This window comes from Podarcis gaigeae (genome assembly GCF_964106915.1).
Source record: "Podarcis gaigeae genome assembly, chromosome: 11".
In the NCBI taxonomy this organism is placed as follows: domain Eukaryota; kingdom Metazoa; phylum Chordata; class Lepidosauria; order Squamata; family Lacertidae; genus Podarcis; species Podarcis gaigeae.
In genome coordinates, this window is record NC_139687.1 from 12,589,638 (window position 1) to 12,605,962 (window position 16,325).

A 16,325-nucleotide genomic window follows, 5' to 3' on the forward strand; every position below is an offset into this window, starting at 1 on the left:
GGCAAATGAACAGTCTCACGCTCGCAAATCAGCAAGAAAACATTTTTTGTTCTGTTTTACCGTATGTTGTGTTTCAGCAGGGATATTGTAAAAGCCACTTTTGGTAAGGTCACGAATTTAAGCCACACTTTAACTTTTCATGCTCGGAATTTGGAAACAAAAGTGCGGCCCCCCACATCTTCTTTTTGCCCTGTCTGGTGTGTTTGTGTGTCTGTTATCAAGTGTGAGTGGGGTGAAGTATTATATACAGTCAAACCTCGGTTGTTGAACGTAATCCATTCCGGAAGACTGTTTGGCTTCTGAAACGTTTGACAACCGAGGGGCAGCTTCCGATTGGGGAAGCCGTGTTGGACGTACGGGTTCAAAAAAGACATTAGAAAACCGGAGCATTTACTTCCGGGTTTTCGGCGTTCAGGAGCAGAAACGTACAATAACGAAGGTGTTTGGGACCCGAGGTTTTACTGTAATGATCTGTGAATATGCGAATATCTGCATTAAGGGGAACGGTTACAGGACTGTGACTTCATGTTGTAACTTGAAGAAACTTATAAACTGCAAAAAAGAAAAGTAGCAGTTAACAACCCATGTGCAGATTCTACTTGAGACTATTTATTTCAATGGGGGATTTTAGAACACACTATAAAAATATGTATTATGGAAATATTCACTTTAAGGCAGTGGTGTCCAAACATTTTTCAAAGAGGGCCAGATTTGATGAAGTGAAGGGCCGTGAGTTGTTAACCTTTTTTAGGATTGGAATTGTTCAGCTTTTTTATGATTTTACCCCACAATTGCACAGTTGTTGAGCTTTTTCTAAGATTGAAGTTGTTGAGTTTTTTTTTAGGGTTGAAACTGTTGAGCTTTCTTGGGGATTGAAGTTGTAGAGGATTTTTTAGGATTTTACCCCACGAAATAAACTGCCACAGGGGCCGGATTAAACCAACCGGCGGGCCGGATTAGGCTCCTGAAATGGACTTTGGACATGCCTGCTTTAAGGAGATAGCTTCAACTCAAAGATTCAGCTATAGGAGCACAAGGAACTTCTGCTTCTGCAAAGGAATTGCCACTCTCCCCCATCCCATTTAACCCCCACCTCTGAAATTGTCTCAAGATCAGTGTCTGCAAATGTGCGAGAAGAGAATCAGTACCAATCGCATTCTGTTCAGAGAACAGCATCACTGGATCTGAAGTACCATTTTAAAACATGATTTTCATGCCAATGGGCTGATCACACCTATTATTCACGGTGAATGTGATACCAACATAAAGGGAGATATACACAAGTTACTACTGTCTGATGTGCACAGGCAAAAGATGAGAAGACAGAAATAAAATTTAATAAATACAATGACCTGGAAACACTGAAATCCAGTAGGTGAATAAGAAAGCAGGTAACGTGTTCTTATGATGAGAAGCACCTCCTCCAATTATAGAGTTTTATGAAAAAGGTTGCTAGCAGTGCTACTAATAAATCAATATGAATGTGATTTGATATAATTTCATCCCCTTTAATATAACATGAATTTTCTGTGTGGTTTTTCCTCTGAAACTAGTTTCAGTAAGTACTACAATCTTTTTATACTCAGCAACAAACAGAATTAACAAAGGCAACAAGCAAATACAAAGAAATGGACAGGAGGTAGTTAAGTACCGGAAAAAGGCAATTTCCCCTGAGAAAAAGAAATATAATGGACAAATAATTTCCTTATATTAAAATCAGTAATAATTAAAAACACAAGTGTTCTTCTGACAATGCCCAAAAGTTTCACTTTATCTAGTCAATATTTTGACATCCTACCAGTAATCTTGATGAAATAAGCAGAGACATTCCACACAGAATTTATATTATTTCTGTATCAATTAGACAGGCTCGGTCCCACTTAAGTGAATGTACTTAAGTGTGCATAACTGAGTGCAGGATCATATTAAATTACAACTTGCACATTAAAGATAGCATTTCAAAATTTTTAGAGACAAAACAAAATAAGGAGCTTTGTTTAACTGTCAGGAACTGCTCCAGTTTTTACTTTAAAAACTATAACGCATGAAATGATCTTCCTAGCAGATTCATCAGCCAGCAAAATGATAAACCCACTGTACCATATATAATCAATGTTCATATAGCTATATAGTTGAAGGTTAATTTTAATGAGCTCTTGCATTTCATATTGATCAGCTTTTACCACCATACAGCTAAAATGTAACCACATGCATGCCGTGTTACTTTAACAGCAGACAATGCCACATGATAAGTTTCTTTGAAATACTTGAAATAAGTCATATTAATAAATTAAATCTTATTCTAGAACGTAAGAATTACACAACGGGGCAGTAGTAGTCTCACTCCAAAGGCTTAGCATTCAACTTGGGGTATCAGCCAAGCAGTTTTAAACCAATGCTCGGAGGCAGTGGTTTAACTGATCTGGTTAAAAAGGATAAACAGGGCAGCAGGAACACAGTTCATCCTATTCTACAGCAACTGCACTGGCTGTTAGCTTCCTGGCTCAATTCAAGCAGCGAGTTATTCCCCTTGAAATCTTCAATGCCCTGGGACACATATTCTTTGAATACAAATTCTCCCCATGTTAACCCAGTTCCTATATACAGTCTCTAAGTCAGACCCTGCTCTAAATACCCCCCACCCAATGCTCCCAAGATTAGGGAACACCTCTTCTGAAGAGATCTGAAGTGCTATATTTCTTACAGCTTTTCAGAGAGGACACAAAATTGACCTGCTCCAAAGAGATGTTGAGCAGGCATTTCTAGTTCTGTGCCTGCTGCTATTGAGTAACTTTTAAAAAGTATGTCATTAGCTGAGACTTTTTATTAGCATTAGCAGCATTGTTTGCAAAGTGAGATACAAACAGTCCACGCTGAACCTGAAGTTCTAAATATATTTGAACTTAGGCATCTTCCTATTTAGGGTGCTAGGTGTTACATTATTATAAGACGGTCTTTAGCAGGTTTCTAATATATATTTGTAGATAAATGTTTCACCACCAGTTACTTTCAGTTGCGGAGCCACTTTAGTAATAGCAGAGTCTAATATGGCAGCCCTTTCATATTTGGACTTTTCCATGTCATGTGTGAGAATGCATATAGCGATATTTCTGTGGGTTTTAAAGACAAGGAATACATTTGTAAACATTAAATAGGGTTTAAGGATACGTTTCGAATGAATATGCCATTCCTGTCCAATTCTCATATTTACCAAATAGTGCGGGTCCTGATTATCTCAGGAAATGGGCCAACCTTCCCACCAGTTATCGGACATGAATAAGTTTAAAGATTAATGATTTGCAATGGGTCTATTCTGAGTAGGACTTAGTTGAACAGAACCCCAAATGTAGAAATGATTTCTACAATGCTGCAAAAGAACTGCTTTTCACAATTTTCATTTTCCCCTTAGCTTATTTCATGTAGAACATCAATTGAAATGTGCTTCCACATGACACTTAGCTATTGCCCTAAGCAAACCTTCTGGTGACAACTTTAGAGTAGACATGTTTACTCTCAAGCTATAATGGTGGTTATGATTTTTGTGTTTGTATAAGACAGTCCTTACCTTACAAATATTTTAACATTATTCTATGAGGCTCTTTATTCTACATTGACAATATGCATGCATGCACACTACTAGCCAAAAAGTAGCTCCAAGGTCCATTTGCCATCAGGCGTGAAAATACCACAATTCATGACCTATGTCGTGTTGCACTCAAATAGCTCTGAGAGGAAATCTAAGTTCAGTCTATTTTATTATTAAAATTGGATTAAAGCTGAACTTTAGCACAATGGTATTTACATAGCAAATCACCCTTTTACAACTGTGCAACACCACAATAAAGTTTCCAAATGGATTTCATATACCAACAGACTATATGAACAGCTGATCACCCACTTGCTTTGCCTCATCAATTCAGCTAACTCTAATTTATACATTCAAGTAGAGAACAAGAATGGTATTTTTTTATCTAAAGAAAGTTTCATTTAGAAACTTTATGCAGTCCATTTCACATGTTTGGGTGTGCAGAATTTTATTTTTTTGTTTCAACAGCAGAAGACTTGTACATCTGATGTTCTCTCCAGCTTTGTCTGCATTAGGCATTCAATATATTTATCTGATAAGGAAGGCAATTCAAATATATGGAATAAAGTGCTGTATAACTCAATGACCTCGTAAATACACACAGAAGTTTTGAGAAATTGTTAAGGGTAAATATGCATCTGAATACATTATAGATCAAAGTATGGGTGGTTAACATTTACTTTCCTGGTTGAAATATTCCAGGTTATGAGGCAAAAAAACCACAGCTGAAAAGTCTTTCCTGTAGTATGTGTATTTCATTTGTTTTTCTAAAGGCGTATGTGCTGTTGTTGTTGTTTTTTCTATTCTCCCTTGTAGCGAGGGGGTCTTTTTTCTTTAAAAGCAAGAAGACCTTCAATTCTGTCTTTTGTTGGAATAGTCTAGAATGAACAAAAATCATTCTCAGTGCCCACATTTAAAGTTAAGTCTCATTTTCACGCACCTTCACCCTCTAGAGCTGTCATGTTCAATTCATAATATACATACAGAAAGCTAAGGAAACCTGCAGCTGTTATAAATTAATCACAATTCTCTGTAGTCACTCTTTTACTGATTTAAACCAGTGGAAGGGCTAGCACATTGAGAGCAGTTTCCAACATTAAGATTATCCTGATGGAGGAGCATGTAAACACTTATTTTGCCATAAGCATGAAGGCTGAGAAATGGCTTCCTAAATCTGGTAACTGCTGCAAACTTTCATGCTGCACCTGACTGTGAAATTTCCCAGGCTTGACACAGAATGAGTTTACCTAAAAGAAGCTGGTTTTGGCTCAACCCAGTACAAGCAAAAGTTAGCCTCATTACTGAGCTCAATTTGGGGGTAAATCTGCATGCATGGTGAAGGTGACAATGCCAGACTGCTATGGAATGGAAGAACAACTCTGGCCAAGAAGCTCCAGCTCATGACTGAAGTAAGCCTGAATGTATATTCTAGGGGTGCGCTCTGGCCAAAAAATTCAGATCTGTACCTGACACTTTAGAATGCAGCCTAAGTCACTCTGTGCTCGGTCTATATTCCCAGTAGCTCTGTACTCTGTCTGATTCAAGTCATATTTTATATAGTTCTGTTTCCCACCGGGGAGAACAAAAACCAGCTATGACATTTCCCCCTTCTGACAGATGTGGGTGGAATTTGCAGGCACTCCAGAATAGATTAAACCTGCCAAATGCATCAAATTTCATGGTGTGAGAGTAGGGCTCTTGTGCCTTTGACCAGAAAGAAATTCAACTATTTTAAGACAAAAAAAAAATTCCTTCCAGTAGCACCTTAAAGACCAACTAAGTCAGTTCTTGGTATGAGCTTTCGTGTGCATGCACACTTCTTCAGATACCAAGTGTGCATGCACACGAAAGCTCATACCAAGAACTGACTTAGTTGGTCTTTAAGGTCCTACTGGAAGGAATTTTTTTTTTGTTTTTACTATGGCAGACCAACACGGCTACCTATCTGTAACTGGAACTATTTTAAGCTTATTCTAGTACAGAATATTTCACCTACATACACTCTGTCAGACAGCTTGTTACTTGTGTGTGACTCTTATTTTTGGCCTCCACCCCACCTGCAAGACAGAATAACAGCTGCCCATGAAAATTTGGTGGATGCAGCAAAGGTCCAATCTAATTTCTAGGCCCAGAAAATCCTGGTGACCATGCTAGCTGGGGCTAATGGAAGTAGGGTGTCCAGCAACATTTGAAGTGCACCATGTTGCCCAACCCAGCTTTAGTAACTTATGGGAATATTTACCATTCGTTTTAACAGGGAGACACTAAGTGTGTGATGCATCCATTCAGCATAATGCATAAACAATGTATCTATTATTCTCACAAAACTATTGAATGCTTGACAGGTATTTCCAGATCTGAATTAACAAACATTAGCACTATCAATGGTAAAAGTAAACTTTATATTAGGCCTATGATAATGAAAATGCAAGTCACTGACTACTTAACATTTAGAAATGGAGAAATACTTACAATCTTTGACACTGGTGGATTTTTTTTTTCCATTTTGGGGTTTTGTTTTTTTGCACAAATTTGAGGTACATACCTGAGCATAACAAGCTTCCTCAATTGCTAAACCGGTTAGCAGGTCCACCTATGAAACCGATACATGAAATGTAGTAAAAAGATTTTTACACCATAATCACTGCTGGTGACATTTAAAAAACAAATTCTCAGAAAAAAGTTACAAAAGTAACTATCTTGAGAAACATTTCTACAGTATCTTAGGTCCAAATTTCATGTTTACATGCGAGTTTGCACATACATGTGAGTTTGCACATACCATATTTGATCATCATTGCAGGGTGATATTTTCCTTCAGCATTTTACTATGTTGAAATTGCACAAGTGGGTATGGAAAATTGGCTAATTTTAGTGGAAGCTAAACATTTGATCCTGTGTTCTGGTTATTTTTATGATCCTACATTACTACATCCAATTTGGAGGTAAAATTGGTAAATTCAGTATTATTTTACAAAAACAGAAACTGTATTAGAAAAGCCCAGTGTCTGTCCAAGTCGTGTCAAGAGCGCATGGAATCTCAGGCACCCACACAGGATCTGTGTCCCTTTGGAGAATAGAAGACACAACAGAGACAGTCGCGCTTTAAGAAGTACGGCTTTATCCACATATTTATACCTTCAGTCTGCATGGAGGGGGTCCAGATCTTACATGGCCCAAAACATTGCAGGCAGTCCTTCCTTCTCCCTCGCCAAGATGGATATCCCCCTTCTTCCCTTCTTCTTCCCAAAGGTTCCCTGGCAACCTTTCAAATCTCCAGTCTCTGGTCACACCTGGTTTTGTAAATGACTCACAATGGTTCTCTTAACAGCCCTAGTCTGACTAGGCTACCCAGGAATTCCTTTGCAGCTTATATTTTCTCCTCATATTAGAAATAGTTCCAAATCCTAGCATTTATTAATTTTAGAGTTTAGGGCGACACCCCCCCCCCACTTCTATAAATAAGGTTACCAGGCATCCCCGTTTCCCGGGGACAGTCCCCAGATTTACAGCTTTCTTAGCATTCACATGTACGTAACAATAAATGTCTCCGTATTCACTGAAAGAAATCTGGTAACCTTAAAGGGACCCCTGACCATTAGGTCCAGTTGTGGCCGACTCTGGGGTTGCGGCACTCATCTTGCTTTATTGGCCGAGGGAGCCGGCGTACAACTTCCGGGTCATGTGGCCAGCATGACTAAGCTGCTTCTGGCGAACCAGAGAAGCACGGAAATGCCGTTTACCTTCCCGCCGGAGCAGTACCTATTTATCTACTTGCACTTTGACATGCTTTCGAACTGCTAGGCTGGCAGGAGCAGGGACCGAGTAACGGGAGCTCACCCCGTTGCAGGGATTTGAACCGCTGACCTTCTGATTGGCAAGTCCTAGGCTCTGTGGTTTAACCCACAGTGCCACCTGCGTCCCTCTGGTAACCTTACTAAAGCAATATAATGAAAACCTGAGCCCAGCAGTCCAGTGTTTATGAACAGGTACTGCACAAAGGTAAGTGAAAGACAGTGAAATGTAATGCAGCAAGAAGCAGTCTCCATTTAGACCCAGGGATATTTAAAAAGCAGTTTAGGAAATCAATTTGAGGGTTTTGGTTTCAAGAAAATCTTACAAATAACTGTGCTGAGCACATAAAAGTGTGTTTATGCACCGCAACATGATATCCGAAAAGACTTTGGAATAGAGTTCTTTTCATAGGTACCTTTATTTTAGATTTATTAAAAACTACTTTCTGTGAAAGGTAAGATAATGCTGCTACTTGGTGATAATTCTTTTAATTTTTTATAATAGTTTTTATTAAATTGTCAGTTTTACATTTCCAAATAAACATTTTACAAACTTTTAAAAATCCAGACTTCCCTTCTTCTCTTCCCTTGGTTCGTTTTACATATCATACATCCCTGCATATTTTACTATAACCATTCAAAATCAGTTTTCCACTTTTATAGCCATCAAAAATTATTTACTCTGTTGAATTTATCTTAGTGCTGCCAGCGTTTTCAGCTGTATAATTATTTTCCATGTATTCAATAAACGTTTCCCAGTCTTCTTTAAATGTATCTTCTTCTTGCTCTCTTATTCTATATGTTAAGTCTGCAAGTTGTGCATATTCTGTCAACTTAAGTTGCCTATCCTCTTATTTGGGACCTCGCTCACTTTCCATTTGGGGGCTAACAAAACTTGAGCCACAGTTGTTGCATACATAAATAACCTTTTCTGACACCCAGGAACTTCAGTCTGGGTTATCCCCAACAAAAAGGACTCTGGTTAAAACTGAAGGCTGAAGATAGCTGCATGCCAAAATTTGCCGCCAATCGCCAGGGCATGTGTGTGCAGGTCAGAATTAAAGTTGCTGCGAAGGTGGGCAGCGAGGAAGTGCCAAAACCTTCCATTCCAATGGACGTCAGAGACAATAAGCAACGCCCACCAAAGAAAAATGATGGGAGAAGCAGTTTCAAAGGAAATGTTTGGCATACTTCCCTACCACTAATGTACTTGAAACAATTTCCCCACATCTGCTTTAACCAACATCAGATTGGGCTTCTGTCACATCTACTTTACCCAGTAATATAACTATAAGATTCCAGAGTTTGCTTTTTCCCTCTTTCATTCTGTGTCATGTCTATATTGCAAGCATGAGATCAGAGATCACCTTGCTTTTTATTTATCTGGAAGCTGTTTTGGAAGCCTTTTTTTGCTGAAGAGCTTGGTAAAATAAATGTTTTCAATAACTAAACTGAGATAGCAGGCACGAACATGTTCTCTTACCTCCATTCCTTGATTGATGGCCAGTTTTGCAACTCTCATTGCTACTGGTCCCTAAAATTAAAAATATATTCAATTTAAGTTTTCCACATACAAAGGAGGATTTGTAATAAAAGAAAAATAGCTTAATGGCTCACTTTAGCATTCTCAGAATCTGATAGTAGTATTGATTACTGTGAGAAGAGCCAGATTTTCACTACTCTGCTAGACGTCTAGGAGAACACCACAGAATACAAGCACATTTTGGGGTGTGTGTTTGAGACCTCATAATTTTGGCATCCTGAGCTCAACAGTTCTAAACATGACTACTGTATTGTGCTTTATGTGGGGCTACCTTTAAATACACTTCCTTTGGTATAGAATGCAGCCAGCTGAAGGCTTTGCAAGGCAAAGTGTTTGGTTCATTGGTTACCTGTTCACTTTGGAGCCCAATTTCATGTACTGGCATTGTTGGTCAAATACCTGATTGGCACCTGATAACCTACCTGTCATCATTGCAAATTAGATCAGCAGGCACAAGAGACAGGACCTTTTGTATGGTGGCCCAGTATCTGTGTAATTCCCCCCAGAAGCTTTATGTTTGGCTCCTTCCCTATTTAAATGGACTCCGAAGGCTTTTCAATTTTGACGTGTGTTTAGATAGGGCAGGAAAGTAAGTTGCTGCTCTTAAAGTATTTAATTGGTTTAATCTGGATTGTTAAACTGGACTAGTCTGTATTTTATGCTGCTAGTTAAGCTCAAACACATACTGTTTTGTATCTGAACTGCTTTTATCATACAGCTTGTGAGTTCTGAGGCTATTTACTCTGAAAGTGGCATAAATATCCTGAAATTTAAAAAAAGGAAGTGAAAGTTTATTTAGTTTTAAAACTAAACACTCTACCAGCTCATAAATTACAAGTGTATTAATCATTTCTATTATCTTGTAACTATCTTTCTTATTCTGGTTACATTTAGTGCATAACATTCTATGAATCTTACGACGTCATTCTCACATAATTTCCCCCAATGTGTTCTTTCCATACATGATCTGAGCTATTCTTTGATCAAGTGGGCATGTTCCATGCCGTAACCTCTTATTTTCAGTTACTTTCAGCATTCATAATACCTTAGCATGGTGCACTGCGTGCCTTTTTAGATTGCACAAGTTTGCCGCGATAGCAAAGTTTCATTAAACACTATCAGACAGGAAGGAGCATAAAGCAAGCCACAGATTTGGAAATTACCGTACTTCCTACAACCAGCATTAGCTGGACTCAAGTGTAACTGCTTGTCTCAGTGGGACAAAAGTTGTTAGATGTACTCATTACAGGTCCAGGTTATTCTACAAATGCTTTTGAGCACACTGGTTGATTAATACAGTTGGACAAATACAGCAAACAATGGCTTGGTTTGCACATCATGGTAAGCCAAACTATGGTTTATTGCAATACACAAACTTACAGGCTCCCAGGGAGAAGCTTGCAGCCACTTTGCTTGTCCAATTTTTACTTCCATGACATGCTGAGTGGTTTGGTTTAGCATGCTGTTTTTAACCTCAGCTTGTGGTTAAGCTCTCTCCTCAATAACCACAAGCTATAGATCAAAACAGGTTACGACCGAATTGGACAAACAGAAGAAACTGGGAAATGTCTGTATACTATCAAATGAACCCTGCTTTCAGTATTGGCAAAGCATTACTAAGGTGACGTAAAGAGCAACTACCATTATTTGAACTGTGAATGGGATGTATCTGGTGGAAAACAACTGGTAAATATAGCAAAATTGATAATGCAGAGGAATCTTTAAATGTGCTCTCTTGAGTCATGTGAATTATAGAAGAATTTTCAACCACAATGCCATTCTGTAGAGCAAGACCAGAAAGTAACGAAATAGACAATTCATTATAAATATGTATAAAATACATTTTTTAAAGAATATGTAAAGCTACATACCTAAACACATTTACATGCATGCAAATCCCATCAGTTAATGGAATTTGCTTGTGTTTAGAATTTGAGCCTCCAATTACAAAGTGCCTGTTCAATACTTTTTGTTCATGCAGAGAATCTGTAGATTTTAGTTTGGAAAACTGAATAGGAAATTCTAGAGACAAAGAAATAACAAAAAAATTGCCATAGTGAGAATTCTACTGACAGCCTCATAGAAACAAACACGGCTAGGCATGGATAACATGCATGGAAAGTTTAAACATAACAGTAATCTTTAAAATTTAGCCTTAAACTTTGTAAAAGTTACAACAAACAAAAATACATATGGATTTAAAACACAGGTATAATAATGGCAGAAGGAGGAAATGCTTAAGAAAGTTATCAAGTAGTACCATGAGGAACTGCTAAATTTGGGCTTCTATTTGTTTGATTATATTTTGTAGCAATCACGTTTTTAGCTTTCCCCCAGTTCTTTTCTCCACTCCACTTCAATGAAAAGTAATTGATCATTTAAACAACTCTCTCAATTTGGATTGTACCTGAGGTAAAAATTCTTTTGCCAGAGCTAACGCCTTTCTATAAGCAGCATCTCCTGCGTCATTCTGTTCCACGGCGTGACCCACCAATCCTATTGATTTTGCTTCTTCACCATCAACTACACGTGCAGAAAAGATAAGTTCTTTTGCCAAAGATACTCCAATTGTGCGTGGTAGCCTTTGTGTCCCTCCTGTGGTTTAGGAAAAACAAGAGAGGAAGTGCAAACATTGATTCTGCAGTAATTTAGCTTAACCAAGTATTGCCACTAACAAACATTTATACCTCACATCGGCCACTATAAGGGTTATCAGAATGGCTTACAATAATTAAAAGGAACCCAGCTACACATTACACTCAACTGGCCAAACTTCACTTGCACCAGCCAACAGGTACCTGCTCTCAGATTTCCAAAAATACTTAAAATACACAAAAATCTGTGAAACAGGCACAGCTTGCAGTCCTAGACTATTGTTACCTATACAGGAACAAGAAGTTGAAAATCACGTTGTTCTGTCAAAATGGTAAATGAGCCTTTATATTACTGGAAACAAAACATATTTGCAATGGAAGGAGGCCTCCCTAGAATGGTATGCATAATAATTCTTGAAATTTCCAAGGGGAGGAATTTTAAGTACAGAAATCATTGGTGATGTTGCAGGTCATTTGAACCTGGTTCAAAGCAAACTTCACAGGTTCAGAAGACCTGCCTCATGGCCTTGAGTACACACACGATATGTTTGATCTCTTCAAGGATTCTGTCTATGCTCTCAGTCTGAACAAACGAAGAAGTATCCAACAAAATGGGCAAGATGCCCCTATGAACCAGAAGCAAATCAGTATTCAAAGAGAAGCTCAAGCCAATGGAATCTTTAGCCACAAAATCTCCAAGACTCATTCTTAAATCTCCCTATATGTGTGGAATGGCAATGCCCAGCACTTTTATCAGTCACAACTACCCAGCAACCAACATCCTAGCACAGATTTTTTTTTGTTTTTTAAAAAAGCAAATGAAATACAAAGACACTGATGTGGCATCAGAATAAATCTCTATGGATTAATTCACCTATTCACTTTTAATAAAATAAGCAGCCATCTCATCAATAATTAAGAGAAACACAGAAGCTGGTATTTGGCCCAACAGATACAGGTGATACAAATTCTAGTTATTATTAAGCAACAGGCTAGTAAGCCTTCTAAAGAGTCATATCAGCTTCAATCAAGCACAATCTGATAGTGTATCTGCTGCATGATCTGCAATGATAATGTACAAAAAGTGTGTACTTCCTGCCAACCGCAATCAGAAAAAGGAAGTTACACCCAATATATAAAGTAACTACTTAGAATAGACAATCCATCAAGATATTGCAGATGAGTACTGTTAATTTTTTAATAGTGCAACATTATTGAATGAAATAGAAAGGCTATATTTCTTTAAAACAATACTACTTTATTTTTAAACCTAAAAGTGCAAGTTTCCAATTGTGGCAAACATTTCTATTGCCTCAGCATGACAATTAGGTTTCCACTAATTCTTAATCCACTAAATAGTCAATGAGGATAAGTCAGTATGGAAATAAAAGAAGCAGTGGACATCCAAATCCTCATTTAGAGGTTGGGGGAATATTACTGTTTAGTTCCATCTCAAGAAACATTGGAAGTGGAAAATAATCTTTTAACTGTAACTGACTCAGCAATTAGTCAAATATTTACCCCAACATCCCTCAACATTCTCACCATTTTAAACTTCTTTCCTTCCTCCCAGAACAGCGTAGGTTGGGGAAACAGGACCAAAAAAGCCCATAATATTCACTTGTGGCTTGGAAACTGGTACCAAGCACGCTGCAAACTCCTCTCTCCTTTACATTCCTTTTTTTCCTACAGGGCAGAAAGCACTTTTGCAGGCTAGAACAGTCCCACATTCTTCCAGTTCCTGTAGCACCTCCATGGTAGTTCTCAGGTGGAAGTTCTGATGGACACACTCCCAGCCCAGATTGTGGCAAATCCTTTAGTAAGATTTGCAATCTTGCAGTCACTGCAGAGTTCGTACTGACACTGGAAAGTCCTAGAGTAGGCAGATTACAGATTTTTAGGGCAGGGTGGCTAACCTGTGTCCCTCCAGCTGTTGCTGAACCACAATCCTATCACTCCTGAGTATTGGCCATGCTGGCTGGGGCGACAAGTGTTGTAATTCAGCAACAAATGGAAAACCACTGGTTAACCACTCCCCAGCCACTCTGGTCTAAGGGAAGGCTAATGCTTTTATGTATGTAGGAAGATACAGGCGCCTGGGCACTCAGTCTTTCGCAAGTCTGGGCTCCACCATGCTAATTTTCACCAAATACATATATGAACAGTTTTTAAGAACCTCAAATTATTCTCCATGAAAGTAAACCTAAATCTAATCCTGACCAGAAGTTAAGGCACATTAAGAAGAAAAGCACAGTAGGGCATACAACTAAAAACAGCTATTCAGAAATAAATCAAAAGTTAAAGCAGTACAAGTTATAATTCAAGTAAAGCGTACAACTAAGAAAATCGTAGCTATGGAATAAACAACATATTGTATTTCTTCTACTCATAGTACCACTATGTCATAGTTGCGATGCCCCCAAGCCTCAGCACCCAAAGCAGCGGAATCAGTACTGCTGTTGTAAATCCACCTCTGATATGTACCATGCTAATTAATACAATTAATTCCACAAGGCAATTCCACAAGGTAGGTTATATTTTGTTCAATACAGTATTGTGTAATTTATGGCTTTCCAACCACTCTTAATACTGCATCTATATGTTTAAAAAAGCATCAAGAACACTTTCCCAAGATAAATACAGTGAGAGGATAAATATTATGCATCACTAACAATAATTTTGCTCTAATCAAGCAGCTAGCTGCTTTTTATAAGCTGCCATAAGAATGATTCTTTCATAAAACACAAATACCCTATGTAGAGTATACAAGGATGGAATATAATCAGCTAACGAGATGACTATTTCCAGAGACGTAGCAATGATGGACTGCAATTAGTAACAGGCCAATGGTTAAATTATTTCTAGGGCACTTGGTGTTATGTTCATGAAATAAGAAGTGGCCTTGCTGCCAGTGCATCATTATTTCTATGACTGTGTATTTTGACCACCAAATAAATCTCATAGCTTGGACCAGCGCCCCAAAACAGTGACCTACTTTCAATGGGGTGGGAAAAGAACGGAAAATCGTCCTATGAGAGTAGATTAGCTGAAAGTCTTCATGTAGCAGAATACTAGCATCCTGTAAGCAGCTGTTGAACCACACACACACAAAAGCTTTCGATTCTAATTGATCACTTATAAAAAGCTATTTTATACTATTTTCACATTCCAATACACAGCCTCAAAAATCAATGATTCAAATATTTACTTTTAAGGACAATAACTTGTTTAAAATATTTTTCTATAATCCAATTTTGGAGTCAAACTAAACCCATTTTTTTTTAAAAGCACAAAAATTGTTTTACTTTATTAAACTGAGAAAAAGTTTTAGAAAACATAATTAAGTCCACTGTTCTCAAGACATCTGAGGGAGTAGCATGGTGAATAATATGAACACAGGCCTCTGTCCATAATGACAGATCTGCGAACGTTAAGGAATAACATATCATTTAAGAGATGCTGCTGATATAATTCAACCAGAAACAAGTCCTACTAGCTGGTCTTACTTTACTCAAGAAGTTGACATTTATGAGCATACAGATAAGCACACAGCGGTTTGTAAAATGTTTCACTTTACTTTTTACACAATCAAATGTGTACAAATTAACCCTTCTTCAGAGGTAAGGGTTAATGTAACAAAAGCTTCATAATCAGGTTGTTACAAATATTACCTTGACTTACCAGCAAGCCTCCAAATGTGGTTTTCACCAATTGCTTCCCATCACCCCCCACCCCCGCCATCATCTGCCATGTGCATAGGCTTGGGTGGAGTTGGGGCTTGCTTTCATTTGGGAGGTAGAAAAGACTATAAATAGGAACAAATCATTATGTTTCCTACTCCCCCCACCCCAAATCTCAGCAAATGCACATTAAGAGCCTGCCTTTCTCCCAAATCCTCCAGCATGCACAGAGGCTAAATTCTTTCACATTTGGTTTAAGAGTAGTACATGAAGACTTCTGCTGTATCTTACCTACTCTAACCACAGTGCAAGCAAGAGTTTGGAAAAGGAAATGCCAGATGTTCTTCTTGGCAGAAGGCCAGGGGCATTGACAGATTAACAGTCACTCACTTACAAAGTATAACTTGCATCTAACATCTTTTCTAGATAATGTATTTAAAATATTTATATACCACTTTTCTATAAATATATATATACAAAGTGGTTTACAACTTCAGCATATATTGACCCTAGTTCACACATACCAAGTTACAGATCAAAATACTATGCTTTGAAAACCAGGATTTTAATATTGTTCTCCAATATTCATATTGTGTCTCTGATGCATCAGCTCTAGAAATATTTATCAAGTGAATTACAAAGAGATTCATTTGAATTAAGTCTTATTTTAACTACTTCTTTAAAAAAAAATGGATATACAAACCACAGTTCTCTGTAATTTACAGAAGCAGAACTAATCCACCTATTTCTATTAACAATGTGCATACTTAGTTTAATTACTTGGAAACCAGGGTGGCTGTTCAAACATCTGCTTTCTACACTATTAACAATTTCCCTGGATGCTATTTATTTAAAAAGAAACATAAAATAATTATTACCTAATATTTTAAATTCAAACAAAACCAAATATTCAACAGACTTGGCAAAGCTGAGAAACAACATTTTATTGCAAAAATATGCCCTTATTTAAATCTCAGATTCTGATGCCAGAATCTACAGTTAGTTGGATCTTGCATAGAAGTATTCAAACTTCAATTTGATAATACAGATTTTTGTTATTATCTGAAAATGAAAAATTAAGATCTCAAACTCTTCATCGGTCAGGTTGATAAATGAAAAATGCCACAC

At 37.7% G+C, this 16,325-nt stretch overlaps 1 protein-coding gene across 3 annotated transcripts in view; it reads right to left on the reverse strand.

The window, feature by feature from the left end:
- Window positions 1–1,315: 1,315 nt before the first annotated feature.
- The window catches only part of AUH (AU RNA binding methylglutaconyl-CoA hydratase), a 31,209-nt gene continuing 16,199 nt past the window's right edge, over window positions 1,316–16,325 (reverse strand). For 2 of the 3 annotated variants that reach the window (XM_083702119.1, XM_083702120.1), the window contains 4 exons: window positions 11,331–11,518; window positions 8,864–8,914; window positions 6,132–6,179; window positions 1,316–4,464 (listed from right to left, as the gene is read on the reverse strand). In XM_083702119.1, the coding sequence (XP_083558245.1) occupies window positions 4,387–4,464; window positions 6,132–6,179; window positions 8,864–8,914; window positions 11,331–11,518 (365 nt within the window). In that variant the 3' untranslated portion in view covers window positions 1,316–4,386. Of the gene's footprint in view, window positions 4,465–6,131; window positions 6,180–8,863; window positions 8,915–10,794; window positions 10,946–11,330; window positions 11,519–16,325 lie in introns of all 3 variants that reach the window. The other variant, XR_014555980.1, reaches the window with a different exon arrangement.